Raw genomic sequence first — 14,498 nt, forward strand, 5'->3', positions numbered from 1 at the left:
ATGTTTGTGGTAAGGTTGCATTGTTTTGTCTGCTTCCAGGTACGCTGATCGTGCAAAGCAGATTAAATGCAATGCTGTTATCAATGAAGATCCCAACGCCAAGCTGGTGCGGGAGCTGAAAGAGGAGGTGACAAGGCTCAAGGATCTCCTGCGTGCTCAAGGGCTGGGAGATATTATTGACAGTAAGTGGATTAAACACACCTTGCCATCCTGGGCTTGGCCTCTCTAGCAGAGGAGGGAGACCTGAGCCTGTGAGAGAAAGGGATTAAAATAAGGATTTTAAATATACGTGCTGGTATTTAAGTTTTGAACATGCTTTTAGAAATGGCAGCCCCTTCTGTCTTTGAACAACCATCTTAAGCTTGTGTGTAGAGTTGACAAGGCACCTTCAAACTCTCAAGGGAAAATACAGAGTTTGAATTTCCTATAATTGTAGAAATGCATCTGTGTAATAGAACTTACGCATTCAGGACTTGCTCTTCTGAGTTATGGAGGGCTTTTATTGGCTGCCAGTAAAAGAGCTGAGATACAGAAGCTCAGTTTCAAGCTGAGGAGAAAAGGCATCTTTCCTTCCTCCTTAGAGGGTTAAGGTTATAAGTTGATATGTGGCTTCAATGCCATCCTGGCTCACAAAAGAAAACAATGGATAATGTTAGTGCCCTGAGTGACAAATCATTTGTCATCTTGAAATAACTATGCAACAGCTGCTTGTGAATAACTAATGAATCCTTTTGGGAGATTTTGAGTTAGGTTGGCAGAGCAGTGTTGTACTGATCTGCTTTGCCAGCAACCTCTTAAAGCACTAGAACACACTTGTGCCAAATTTCCTTGTCCTCATTCCAAACAAGACAAATTAACTGAGATTTTAGCTGCTATGTTCTTCTATAATGTGAACAGTGATTTAATTCCTAGTGAAGAAAATGCCCATAAAAGCACAGAATGTATTCCAATGGGTTAAAAGCTTCTTTGCCTTAAAAAAATAGAAATGTTGCACCAGTTTCTGATTTTTCAGACCTTTTTGTCGGTGAAGCAGAAGTCCTGATTTGGTCACAGACTACTAAAGACATGTAACGTGTATTTACCTCTTTGTTTTCTTGTTTTCACGAGAATGGGGCCAGAAGACAATGGAATACAAGTGTTTTCATGCTTGTTACAGTCTGTGGGTTTTGGTTCTAAATCCAAACTGAAAAAACGGTGTTACTGTGTTTTGTTTCTTTAAACATCGGTAGTATTCTCTTCCCTTCTATGTCACTAGTGAACCTTCAGTTTTGATCCTTCTTGTATTTTCCCTCCTGCTTCCTTTCAGTTGATCCAATGGGAGATGAATACTCTGGAAGTGGAGGCAAATGTGTGTATTGTGTGGTTCTCTTTTTAACCTGCTTTCTTTGGGTCAGCTTTTAACAGAGCTTTGCATGCCAGCATTTCTCACAGGGAAATCCCAGACAGAACACTCGCTGGAGTGCAGTGCAGGTTCATGAAAACCAGCCTCACCAGCACTTCTTAGATTAAATCCACAAGCAAAACGAAGTGCAAAGTTTGAAGTGCAACATATGTTCATTGTTCCTTTCTGGCAGAATACAGAAGGGAGAGTGGTAGTTCTCCAGTGTGTTTTCATGACAGTGCACGGTTTAGATTTGAACCAGGAATCTTTTCCTGGTTACTCAGTTCCTGCTCATGTAGCTTCCTGGCATTTTAGCAGCTCTTTTCCACTCTGAAGTATTTGTTTTAAGTTTTTCAGTTGATGAACTCAAGATGAAGTATTACTGGTTCCTCCTGGACACTGCAATGTATTTTGTACAGTCCTTTAAAAACAAAAAGAAGCCAGACATCTTATACTGATGAAGGTCTCTTTTTTTTGAAGTTAAATATACTTGGTTGCAGTTGATGGACTTAACAGGTCTAAAACCTGTCAGCAAAGAGCATTTTATTTCTCTTGGCGTTTGCTCCTAAGAAAGGGAAAAATATGTAGTCCATGGCAAGGGAAGCATACTCCATGTAAATTTTGGGTTCGTAGACTTTTTAAACTCTTTCAGTCAGTCTTTTCGAGCTCACTCAATACCATCTGAAAGAGATCTGTCTGAAATTTCCTAAAATTGAAGCTACTGGTGGTGTAAAGACTCATCCTGGCCTGTCTGACATTCTGATGCTGCTTCCAACGTGTGCACGTCATGGTGTGAGAGCTGCGGCTCCAGGAGCAGCGTGCATGGTCCTGAGGGTTCTGGTTCTCTGGCGACTGTGGAGCTATTGCAAGTGCCACTTCCTTTCTCTTCAGGAGTGCATGGCCTTTTGAGACTTCATCCCTGCTCTGTCATGCCTGCTTTCCTCATCCTGGCGGCATTCCCTTCCCTTAACCTGCTTTTCTTCTGTGAAACTCCCAGCCCTGCCTCCTGTATTTGCAGATGGTGGTTTTCAAACTGACTTGGGGCAATCATCAGTTCCATGAGGCTGAAAAAGCAGGTTGAGAGTGGAGTGAACTAGGGCATAAGGCTGACAATGGCAGGATCGTTCACGGGGAGAGCAGAGGAGATGTAGGAGGACAGAGAAATTTATGCAGTGTCTGGGTGAGCATCTCACTTTTGTAAGTGTGATGCACCTGTTCATAACTTGCAGGGTCTGATTTGACCTGTTTCTTTCATGAAGTGACTTATTTTAAAGGATTTGCCTTTGAAATTAAATTTTAAGTTATTAAAACTGAGCTTTTCAGTTATGTGATGTTTTCATGTTAGAAGATTTTTCTTTTGGTGTGTGATTATTCTGAAGATCTATCCAAGAAGCCAAGTTAAATTGATACAAATTTCCCTTGTATATTTGTTCTTAGATCATTCAGGCAGCTTTTCTTACTCTCTGGCTTTCAAGGAAGCATTTTCAGGCCTGCAGGTTTTCAGGCTACAAAAGCTACCTTGTTAAATTTGGGGAGGTTTTTAAAAGGCTTTTCTGATTTAAACTACCAGCCAAAAAAAAAAGCTTTGAAGCGTCTTTGAAGTGTAAGACCCTTATCAGATATTTTGATGAGCAGATATGCTACATTTTCATTTTTATTCAGATAAGGTCAGGAAGCAGCATAATGATGTTGTTGTGAACTTATGTTCTCTTGTCCCTGTCACACTCTGACAGGTGATTCACATCCTCTCTGGTGAGAATGTAATGAAAGGAAGTTCTTTGTCCATGTGGTCTGGGTGCTTTAGCAGCAGAACCACAGCTGTGATAAAATATTTACTTAATCAGCATTTCACGTTAAAGGACTCTGGAAAAGAATGTTTTCTGGAGCTTAAGGGGTTGGAGTCTCAGACTTCAGCCCAAAATGTCACTGATCTCATGAGGATCTCAGTCTGGTCCTGCTCTGAACTTCAGGCTGCTCAGCTTAGTGTTCAGTGAGGAGTGGGATGGTTGCTTTTTGCCAATGTTATTAATTTTTTTCAAGCTTTTTTGTTTAGAAAGGTTTATGATGCAAAGTTTTCCCAGAAAAATGCAGGGTCTGAGTTATTACATGTCTAGTATTAAAAGATTTGTTTCAGAACTGCCATCTAAAAATTACAAAACTTGCCTTGCTGCTGAAATGCTTTCCTCTTACACTGGTATTTCCTTCCTCTCCTTCCTCTCCTTCCTCTCCTTCCTCTCCTTCCTCTCCTTCCTCTCCTTCCTCTCCTTCCTCTCCTTCCTCTCCTTCCTCTCCTTCCTCTCCTTCCTCTCCTTCCTCTCCTTCCTCTCCTTCCTCTCCTTCCTCTCCTTCCTCTCCTTCCTCTCCTTCCTCTCCTTCCTCTCCTTCCTCTCCTTCCTCTCCTTCCTCTCCTTCCTCTCCTTCCTCTCCTTCCTCTCCTTCCTCTCCTTCCTCTCCTTCCTCTCCTTCCTTCCTTCCCCTCCCCTTCTCTCCCTTTTTTCTTCCTGCCTTCCCTGTGTCTGTGTGTCTCTCTCTCAGATCTGAAAGATTTTCAGAACAATAAGCATAGATACTTGCTAGCCTCCGAGAATCAACGTCCTGGCAATTTTTCCACAGCCTCCATGGGGTCCCTCACTGCATCTCCATCCTCCTGCTCTCTCAGTAGTCAGGTGGGCTTAACATCTGTGTCCAGTATACAGGAAAGAATCATGTCAACACCTGGAGGAGAAGAGGCCATTGAACGTTTGAAGGTGGGTATTAAGGAGACTAAAGAATCATGAGCCTGAGAGAACGTCCCTTCATAAATATCTCCTGTGTCTGTAGAAATTGTCTGAGACCCACTTGCACCTTAAAGAGGGCACTTACCTGCAGTGGGCTAGAAAGTGGGTCCATGCACAACCTTTCTTGTTAGGATTATTTAGGTTTAATTGTAGCCTGGAGCTACAATTAACTTATAAATTAAATTCTTTATTCTTATGTATGGGTCCTCTGATTAAGTTGTAGTTATGGAAAAAGTTGATCATAAGTGTAGACTTAGAGGCCTGGTCAACACTAGTGTGAGCCAAGTCTGACTTGCAAATGCACTCAGCTGTCAGAAAACCAAATTGCCCCAAAGTTGAAAAAAAAGAGGAAGAATAATCCTGCCACTGTTGTCTTGGCCCAGCCCCCACAGATTAAAATGTGAAGCACAGAATGGCATGTTTGGGCCAGACAAAGGCAGCCTTGTCCCAGTGCTGCATGGAATTGAACCACAGCAAAGTGCATCACAGTGAAGTATTTCTTGATTTTTATGAAAGCCCTCCCAATGTCCATGGGTGAAGGAGTGGGGAGAGCTGGCTGTGTTGAATCTCTGCAATATTCTCATGTTTGTCCGTCAGACACTGCCACAGGGCTGAACACACACTGCATTTCCCTTTCCTGTTGGAAACCCTCCGTTGCCATGACAATAACAGTGTGGTCTCTGCATTTCCGTGGCATTCAGTTACTGAATCATGCCTTTAAATCAGATTTAAAAAAAAAAGAGAAACAAGTTTAGGTGGTTCAAAATAAAGTCTGACTGTGGTTAGATATGAAGTCATCTTTTCTTCTCAGCTTGCCTTCAGGACTTCTACCCTTCTAAAAATTAAGGGAAACAAATACGAATTTTAAGGTGTTAAGAATGCTTTTTATATGTGAAATTAGTTTGAAGCCTAAACAGAACATGAACTTCAATTGCTTTGTGTATGATGTGAAGAACTTTGGGAAGAATTGTAAAACAGCCTTTGGTATTTTCATGCAGGAGTCTGAGAAGATCATTGCAGAGCTGAATGAAACATGGGAAGAGAAACTGAGGAAAACAGAGGCCATTAGGATGGAAAGGTCAGGAATTGGAAGTGCTATAGTACGGATGGTCTCTGGAAGGTGGAAAATTGAGAAAGTTACTGTGTTCAAAAGCAATGGAGCAGCAGCATGGTGTTAGGGATAGTTCTTCTGGCCCTTGTGTTAGATGTAGAACAGCGAGGGCAATGCTGAGAGAAAGTCCTGCTCTTTCCTGGGCTTCTCACAGTTAGAGTTGCTGTTGCATAGGCCACTCTCAGACTAAAGCTTACCAACTTGCCCTGGTGTGCTCTGAAGTGGTGACAGTCCTGGCTAGGCTGGTTCAAAGTCTAATATAGGCTTTCATTAGACCTTACTTGTCTAAGAAGCCTAAAACGGGGTCAATATCTTGTTTTTCTCTCGCAGGGAGGCACTCTTGGCAGAAATGGGAGTTGCCATTCGGGAAGATGGAGGAACACTGGGAGTCTTCTCACCCAAAAAGGTAAAGAAAATTACCTGGTAACTATTGCATGATGTTTCCAAAAGGCTAATCAACCTGAGAGGAAGGAGGGTGATAAGAGTTGAGTTATTTTGGATCTTCTTTAGAAGATGTGCTGCAAGAAGAAATTTTGCAGCTCCTTTTGTATCTTGATCATGTATCATTGATCTTGTATCAGTAGCAAAGCAGAAGGTGCTGTGTCTTAACTCCTGCCATTTTCTGTAGAAGCTGTGTGTGACCTTTGTATGCTCTACCTGTTCTTCCTTGAGATATCCAGAGAAGATTTAAGACTTGTTTAGGTGCTCTTGCCTGAATTGTTTGTTAATCTTTCTTCCCCTTGGAAAAACAGAAATGAACCAGTGAACACAGGGGATGCATATTTCATTCAATACTTGCCATTAATTCTATTTACTGAAATTTGGAAGAAGCAGAACTGTGTGAGAAAAGGACATAAATCAGTGCTTTAACTATAAAATAATTAGGTTAGCAAAGAAGCTATCTCTGCAGGTGAAGCAGAATTACAGAACAACAAGGAAAAGAACCTATTTTATCTTAAGAAGCAGCATGGGTGTGCAAGTGTGTAATAAACTTGATCTAGGGTTAAGCAAGGACGTTTTCAGAGGCACTGCACAGAGAAATGCAGTTTAACCAGAATTGGTTAAATGTTTAATCTTTCAGTTGGAATAGTGTTAGACTCTGCTGAGTCTGTAGAACTCAGGCTTGGTTTTGGTAGCTACTCACTACTTGTAGTGCCCAAGGTTTGTAAAGATGCTGATTCATTGAGTATTCTTTACATTTCTTTCTCTTACGTTATGGATCCTCATCTCCTTTTAGATTTTTCCTCAGAGGCCCTCAGCTCTTTTTGATGATTCTTTTGGTGCATTTTCAGCTGATCAGGTTTGTGTATAAATGCCACCTGGATAAAGTAGTTGCTTTGGTAATAGCTAGTATTTTTTATTACCTATATAGGATTTGTTAGGAGATGTAAAACTCCCAACCCAGTCCTGTCTACTTCTCTTCCTTGCTATCCTTGCAGTTCCATTAGTTCTCCTAGTAACTATGGCTGTTGTGAAAATTTAGGAGACAAGAACTTAGAAAATGTGTTTTGTATAAAGACTTTACACTTTTGAGGTACCAGTATGTGTCTCATCATATGCAAGGAGTGAATAGTTGGGTGTGCCAGCATCATCTCTCAAGTTGTGGAGCTTTATTTCTTACAAAGTATTCAAGTGGTGCAAGCTGTGGTGGTGTTACAGCAGCTGATTGTGTCTGGGATTTGGTTTCTCTCCATTTTTCTCTTGATTGAAGAGCTTTAAACAGCTCCAAGTGCTGATTTGTGCAGGGAATGGCAATGGCAGCATGGAACACCTGCAGCTGCAGCTTTCGGTCACCCCTGGATTTTTAGGCATGAAAAAGCTGTATATTTTTCTCCCTCTTTCTGTCCTTATAATTAAATCTTCTATTGGGCATTTGACAATCAGAGTCCTTCATTCAAAGACAAATTCATTGTGAACATCCAGTAATTTTTGAGCTTCTGTAAACGTAGTGCTGTTAAAAGTTCTCATAAGTAAACTTTGCATCCAAGTTGATGGAAATAGTGTTCATAAGGAATCTGAGCCAAGTTTATTTCTTTTTCCTAAATTTATTCTGTTTGAGGGTAACAAAGAGACAAGTGGCTTATTAACAGTTTTATTTCTCTTTTATTGTCTTTCTGCTTTACTTATGTTTAACCATTTTTGCCTTTTCTTTTGTGCTTGTGCTTACTGCCATCTCATTGGCTAGATTTTCACACCAAGGCCTTGTGACTTGTTTGCTGATTCCAATGGGGTTTTTTCACCAAAGAAGGTTGGTTTAGTAACTGTAGATTCAAATTTAGAAGAAGTTTAGATGAAGAGCTTCTTAGCTGTTGGTATCAGAGAATATTGGTAGTTTTAGATTTTGTTTTGATGTTAATAGACTTTGCCAAATAAGCACATGACCTGTGTAGCCCAAGAAAAGCCAAAGATGATTCCATATCAGATTAAGAATTTCACTGAAGCAACCTTTTCTGCTCTTGGACTTCTCTTATCAAAGTTCACAGAGACTTTATAAGGACTTTTTTTTTTCTGCAGCTGAAGTCTTTCTTCCTTTCATGGATTGATATTTTGGATAACTAAGCAATCTGAGCTGTATTTTGCTGGTACTTTGTGATGCTTTGCAATACTTCAGGAGGTTATGTTTGAAAAAATCCACTATGGAATAATCTCAATGCACATGACAAAACTGCTGGATTAATGCACACCCTCCACAGCTGCAGGAAGGAGCCTGAAAGCAGAACTTCAGTTGTTAATTAACTTTTTCTTTTTGTTCTTTCAGACTCCTCATCTTGTAAATCTAAATGAAGATCCACTCATGTCTGAATGTCTGCTGTACTACATCAAGGATGGCATTACAAGGTGAGAGCTGGTGCTGACACTCTGGAGTTGCCTTCTTTGCTTACGTAAATCCCCGTGCTGGAGACGCCCTGAGTTTAAATAATTGTGCCTTCAGCTGTTCAAGTTGCAGGTACAAATGAAGCATGAGATTGCTGTAGGTGGAAAAAGTGCAGAAATGCAATTTCTTTGAAGTTGACTTGGTGTTTTAAAAGTAACGTATGCAGTCACTGAGCTTTAAGAAATGGTTGTTACACCTGGGCAGTAAAAGAAAGCATGACATCCTCTCTTAAGTTTGTAGTAAAACTTACTGGAAGTGTATGAGAGATTTTGATGGGTGCAGGATTGAAAACCATAGCAACTGGAATATGGCTGAATGTTAGCTTTAATATTTAAATAAATTGTTATGCATGCCTTAATGGACATTTAATTTGGATTCTTCATTCATTTAATGGATTCATTAAATTAATGAATTTAATGGAATCTTCATTCAAGATACGAGATAAAATTTAATTGCCAGGCTTCAAATTAAAAATTGATCGTATTCCAAAACTTGTCAAAGCAGCAGGAAGGAGAGAGGTGATTTTATTGTTTTGGAGCACCAGTTTGTGTTTGGTTGGTTTGTATATTTCTGAGGAACAAATGAAGGTGAGTACACTGACAGGGGCTGGCATATGGTACTGCTCTAATGGACATAAAACCCACTGAAAGGAGTATCAAAGTGTAGAGAATTCAGCAGAGAATGATGACTAGAATTGCTTAGGACTTAAGGAGTTTTGAGCCTAGCTCATTGACATCAGAAATGTGTAAATTAATAAGTAGAGCAAGTTTATAAACATTAGGATTGGAAATTAAGTTGTCTGTACCTGGAATTGCTCAAATGCTTGTGTTTGAAATGAACATACATCTTCGTGCTCCAGGGATACAGCCAACCTCTGTGTCTGCATGCTGGATGAAACTGCTTGTGGCATCAAATCATTCAGCAAGAGCCTTCTGAGCCATTTGTGCTCCTTTGTTCAAGTGCAGAAAGCGATTGTTGGGAGGGATGATTCCTGTCTGCCAGCTGAGACACACCTCTGAAAATTCTTGCTGGGTTTTCCCCCCCACCCTTCATCCCTTTCTAAAAGGAGAAGGGTTTCACAAGAGGGAAGAAATTTCATTAAACTCAGGTTTAAGATTTCAGTTCTCAAGGTGACATGTTTTAAGGAAGAGAAAACTTTTCTTTTGCAAAGCTGTCATCCTCCAGTTCATGACAGAGCAGGCAGGTTCTCTGCAGTGCAGAATTAAGCACTGGTCCAAACCTTTAAATTCAAAGGGTAGTCTTAATAGTTCAGACGTTTTTCTGGCTGTTTTTGGGCTGTATTGTCCAGTGCAGAGTTATAGAAAGTGTCTGGTTTGCTGTTGAAAAGTCTTGTGTTGGCCGCAGGGTTGGGCAGGCTGACGCCGAGCGCAGGCAGGACATTGTGCTGAGCGGGGCTCACATCAAGGAGGAGCACTGCGTCTTCCGCAGCGAGAGGAACAACAACGGGGAAGGTAAAAGTCTGCTGCTCCTCACAAGGCATTGCTGAATCTTTCCTTTTCTATCACTGTGGTAGCTGGCCAGGGAATCCTGTGATTTGGAAGTTTTCTGACCTCAAGTGAAGGATCAGTTATGACTTGTTGTTTTCTTGAGTCTTAGGGAAAGAAAATAAAATCTGTTTAAGTGATAATAGCTTTAGATTGCAGGCTGCAGCCAGTGTAACAGTTAAATTCTGAGCCTGGTTAACTATAAACGTGAAAAATAGTGGTTTCCAGCTGCAGTGGGTAGAGAAGTCAGTGCTGTTGATTTTCTCTTGGGCCTATATTTTTAAGCAGCATGACATCAAGGGGTGATTGACTTCTTTGGTGTTAGTATGAACATAGGCAGCAAATGAGAGGCCTCTGGAACTTTCTGTTTCTCTACAGGACTCTAGATCTAAAGTCTCACTTATCAATGTTTTCTTTGTAGTTATTGTTACTTTGGAGCCTTGTGAACGATCAGAAACCTACGTGAATGGCAAGAGGGTTGTGCAGCCTGTTCAGTTGCGCTCAGGTAAGAAATGTTACAATAGATTTTTTTGTAGACTCTCTGTATGTTACATTGACATCATATATAGGGAATGCTATAGGTGCTGGTTAGGGACAGTGCTGCCTTTCCAGAGTGTAGCTTTTAAACAGAAGTTGGTGCCATTCTTCTGTCAGCTGCAGTTTTCTGTTCCTATTTCTAGGAAATCGTATCATCATGGGTAAAAATCATGTCTTCAGATTCAACCACCCAGAGCAAGCACGAGCAGAAAGAGAGAAAACACCATCAGCTGAGACTCCCTCAGAGCCAGTTGATTGGACATTTGCTCAGAGGGAGCTTCTGGAGAAGCAGGGCATTGACATGAAGCAAGAGATGGAGAAAAGGTAATAAACTCAAAATTCCAACCTGAAACAAAGAAGAATCAGCAGTAGTTACTGGGTTCTGCCACACAGCATCTCTGCTGCCCCTTGGGGAAATTCAGAAAGCTTCCCTCCTTATTTTACTCTAGTGTTTCAGTGCTCCAACTCCTTTAAAAATCACAGGTAAGTGCCAGCCACTAACGCTGCAGACCTTTGGGTAAGGTCTGAAATGCAGCTGGCAGGGTTTCACTTCTGTAGTATCGAAGAGCCAGAGAACAGTTCCTTTTAAGGACAATGACTTTTACTCTTCTAACTGTAGTTCAGGGGACTGTGCATGTAGAGTAGCACCAACATAAAACTGATGACCTCTGACTACTTCTGTTCTTCTGTTCATCCTCAGATTACAAGAAATGGAGATCTTATATAAGAAAGAGAAGGAGGAAGCTGATCTCTTATTGGAGCAGCAAAGACTGGTATGTGTCTTTACTCCTGATTAACTATGCCTTTGGCAAACAGTAATTCCTGTCCTTGCTTATCTGAAAGTTTAGGAAACCTGCTTGGGTTGTCTGCACAATGCAGTTCTCCCTTTGCTTTCAAATTCTTTGTGTCTACAGTGAATTATTAGCAGTGTGAGTGAGCTCCTTCAGATTAATTTAGAGACTGTGATTTGACAGTAAAGAAGCTTTAATAAATTCTTGTTGGGATAGATTGGATTTCTTGCAAGTTAACCTGAAAGAAGGGCATTTTTTTGTGCTCTGTGAAGTTCTTTCCAGTAGTCTAAACAGCTACTCCTTGGGACGTTTGCCTTCATTTTTGTCTTGGATCACCAGAACATACTAATTTTGTGCTGCCAAAGAGATTCCTAGAACATTGATATACTAGGTTTATTTTTTGAATGATGTCTGAAAATGTTGCTGCATTGTGCATGTTTTAACCCGTCTCCCTCCCCTGCATGGAGTTCCTTGTGAGGGTCTTGGTGGTACACAAGCCAATGGTGGGGTTCTGAGTAGGGAGCAGTGTGTTAACTCATTCAGAGTGCTGGGAATTCCACCACTCCACATATTTCTCAAATAGGAAGTCTGATCAGTTAATTCTGATAAGGAAGACTTCAAACTTCTCACAACAATTACCTCTGAAGTGCATAACAAATAGAAATTGATGCAGCCTTCAAGCACCCTGTGAGTTTGAAAAACAAGGCCAAACCCAGAAATGAAATCTAGATTTCCCTGAGAAACCCAAGTCTCCTGATTCTGCTTTAGCTGGTTGTCCTTAGGCAAAACACAAATGTAGTTGTGCCAGAATTCTGATAAAAATTTCAAACTCACGATTCATGTTTGTAGTATGAGATGGAGACCACTGAAAACTGTGGGTTAAATGCATGTTGGACTTTGCACTGTAAAGCTCTTTCCCTTCTCCCCAAGCCAGAAGGAGCAAAGCACTGTGGCTTCCATAGGAAGAAGCTACGTACATTTTTTTTAAATTCCTATTAAACACTTAGAGACTTGTGCATCTCTAATTATTTTATCACAAGGGGTTAATTTCTTGGGTGGAGAGGAGTGGCTGCAGACTTTGACCAAAGCAACCCTTGGTTGAGAAAAAAAGTTTAAATCTGACTAATGTAATGTTTCATCTCTATAATTCTATACTTAAAATTTGGGTACCAAAAAAATAGTACAGTAAAAATGTGAAAATAAAAATAGTGTGAGTATTGAGTAAGTTTTGGCAATATGTCAAATGGGATGCAAGTAATGGAATTCCCTTCCCTAAATTTTAGCTGATAGGCACAAGTTAAGCTATTGTATGAATTAAAGATATGAAATTGGCTGTCGGGGAAGCTGCTTCCAATAAGGCTGCATTTATAAAGTATTGTGAAAGGAACTTATTTCCCTAAATACTTCAGATTAAAATATTTTAGAGAGTGGAGCATTTATAAAGTATTGTGAAAGGAACTTATTTCCCTAAATACTTCAGATTAAAATATTTTAGAGAGTGGATTGGTTAATATTGTAATAAAGATGCTGATTTCTTCAACTTTTTTTGTTCTTGCTGGTTTCAGTTAGTGGACAAAGGTGGAATGCTACCCTACATGGCTCAGCAGGTCCTGAAGGATTGCTGTCCTAGTTGTAAGGGATCATATCAAATGAGATCCTTGGTCAGGGGGCACTGTCCTGCTTATCACAGCACTCAAAAAGAGTATTTCAGGTGACAGTAGAGCTTGCTGACACAGCTCATGATTTCTGTATTGCTGTGTGCAGAGCTGGGGATGGACAGGATTAGTGCATCCATGCAGCTGTAGCTGAAATTTAATGAGTGGGGAATCTGGGAATGCATTTCAGCTTGTGTACCTAAAAAATATTTATTTACATTGCTGCCATATCCAGCTGCAGTGCCAGGTTCTCTAACTTACTGCTGTGTAAGACTGATACTGAGATAATATTCTTCTTGATCTAAATTGGAGTATAATCTCAAATGTTAGAAGCTAGCTAATCCTGTTTACCAGATTGTTTTGGTTTTATGCTGAAATTCCAACCAGTCTGGGTGTTTATTTGTTAGATGTGCTGTACAAAAAAATAAACAATAGCTCTTGTGCCCCAGAATTGCCAACTAAAATATCTTTGTTTTGCTAGTATTACTAGGGAATAGAAGTAGTTGTTCTCCATTTTACAAATTGAATGTGAAAATGTGTGTAATAGAGCTAAAATGGTCATAATGCCTTTGCAGTGGCCAGTTGATACCGGAATGTGGATTATAGCTGCACTAATTGGTCTGGGTAACCTCTGAGTGCACACAGGGCAATGACTCAGTGTCTCTTCATCAGCTTTTGATACAAAGACATGATTTACCCATAAGTAGTTCTGTAGTAGTTTTATATCTATCAGAGTCCTGTGGAACTTGTGACTTAATGTTGGAGTACTTCATGTTTGGCCTTCCTGGTCATATCCCTGGCTGGCCCAATTGCACTGGGGCTTCCTCCAGGGAACCTTTGATTTCCACTGCCGTGTACAGTTTGGTGTAGATGCTGTTTCCTTAGGCCACAGATTCTGTCAGCTGTAAACTCACAAAGAGTTTCTAAAGCAGTGTTTTGCTTATATTTTGACCTAAACTAGAAGTCGATTCTTTAATACTGTTCTTAAAACTACATTAAGTCACAAGAAGCTCAATAATGTGAATCTTAACCATAGGGCAAAACAGTGTTTCCTTTACCCCCTTTCCTAATTGCCCCCCAAATTATGTCGTATTCCCCATTCTCCATTGTCATCTAGGTGAATCTAAACTCTAGGAGCCTCTGGTGCTGGCTCAATGACCTGGGTTTCCTTTGCTTTTAGAGTAAGTGGCTGTTACTGTTCCTGGTTTCTCATGTGTTCTAAATCTCCATGTGGAAAACAGGGATGTTAGTTAGAGGTGCATTAGTCACTGACAGCTGTGTTGAAGGTGTTTGGATCACAGTAATACATAGGACTTCATGCTTGTTAAAGAGATGTCTGAATGAGCCTTTAAAGAAAAGTGGTCTGATTTTAATTCCTGGTTGCCGTAAGCAATGATGGATATCCTTAATTTGTGGTGGCAGTTTATCTGAACAGACATTCCTAGCAGATGGAAACCCAAAGCACTGCTCATTAAAAATCATTTAGTAAAAGGTGGAAAATCTGTAATGAAGAAGTCAAACTCATGATGCTTAGCAAGTGTGTGAAAGCTTCAGGCTCTAGGGTTTGAGAAGAAGACAAATCAAGGATATCAAATATAGAATTTGTATTAAAAAATTAAAACCAGAAAGTCATTACTCTGCATTCTGCTGAAACTCATTCTTCGGACAGACAAGACTGATAATGTTTTTTTTTTTCTTTAAACTAAGCAACAAGGTGCCAAATGGAAAAAAAAAATCAAACAAACCACAACCCACCTCTGAAACTCTGATTCTGGATATCCTTCTAGCTTGTAGCAAGTCCTGGAGTACGAACCACTCTCTTCGTCTGTTATAGTGGCACTTACAGTCCTTTTAACATTGAACCTT

General features: G+C 40.3%; 1 protein-coding gene across 14 annotated transcripts in view; it reads left to right on the forward strand.

Moving 5' to 3' along the window:
• The window catches only part of KIF1B (kinesin family member 1B), an 80,450-nt gene that overhangs the window by 24,687 nt on the left and 41,265 nt on the right, over positions 1–14,498 (forward strand). For 4 of the 14 annotated variants that reach the window (XM_086860849.1, XM_086860850.1, XM_086860857.1 and 1 more), the window contains 9 exons: positions 40–182; positions 3,917–4,128; positions 5,157–5,236; positions 5,600–5,675; positions 8,028–8,107; positions 9,510–9,616; positions 10,071–10,154; positions 10,330–10,510; positions 10,887–10,959. In XM_086860849.1, the coding sequence (XP_086716975.1) occupies positions 40–182; positions 3,917–4,128; positions 5,157–5,236; positions 5,600–5,675; positions 8,028–8,107; positions 9,510–9,616; positions 10,071–10,154; positions 10,330–10,510; positions 10,887–10,959 (1,036 nt within the window). Of the gene's footprint in view, positions 1–39; positions 183–1,306; positions 1,349–3,916; positions 4,129–5,156; positions 5,237–5,599; positions 5,676–8,027; positions 8,108–9,509; positions 9,617–10,070; positions 10,155–10,329; positions 10,511–10,886; positions 10,960–14,498 lie in introns of all 14 variants that reach the window. The other 10 variants (XM_086860854.1, XM_086860859.1, XM_086860855.1 and 7 more) reach the window with 3 other exon arrangements.

The sequence above is a fragment of the Cyanistes caeruleus genome, chromosome 22 (genome assembly GCF_971803275.1).
Source record: "Cyanistes caeruleus chromosome 22, bCyaCae1.hap1.1, whole genome shotgun sequence".
Lineage (NCBI taxonomy): Eukaryota > Metazoa > Chordata > Aves > Passeriformes > Paridae > Cyanistes > Cyanistes caeruleus.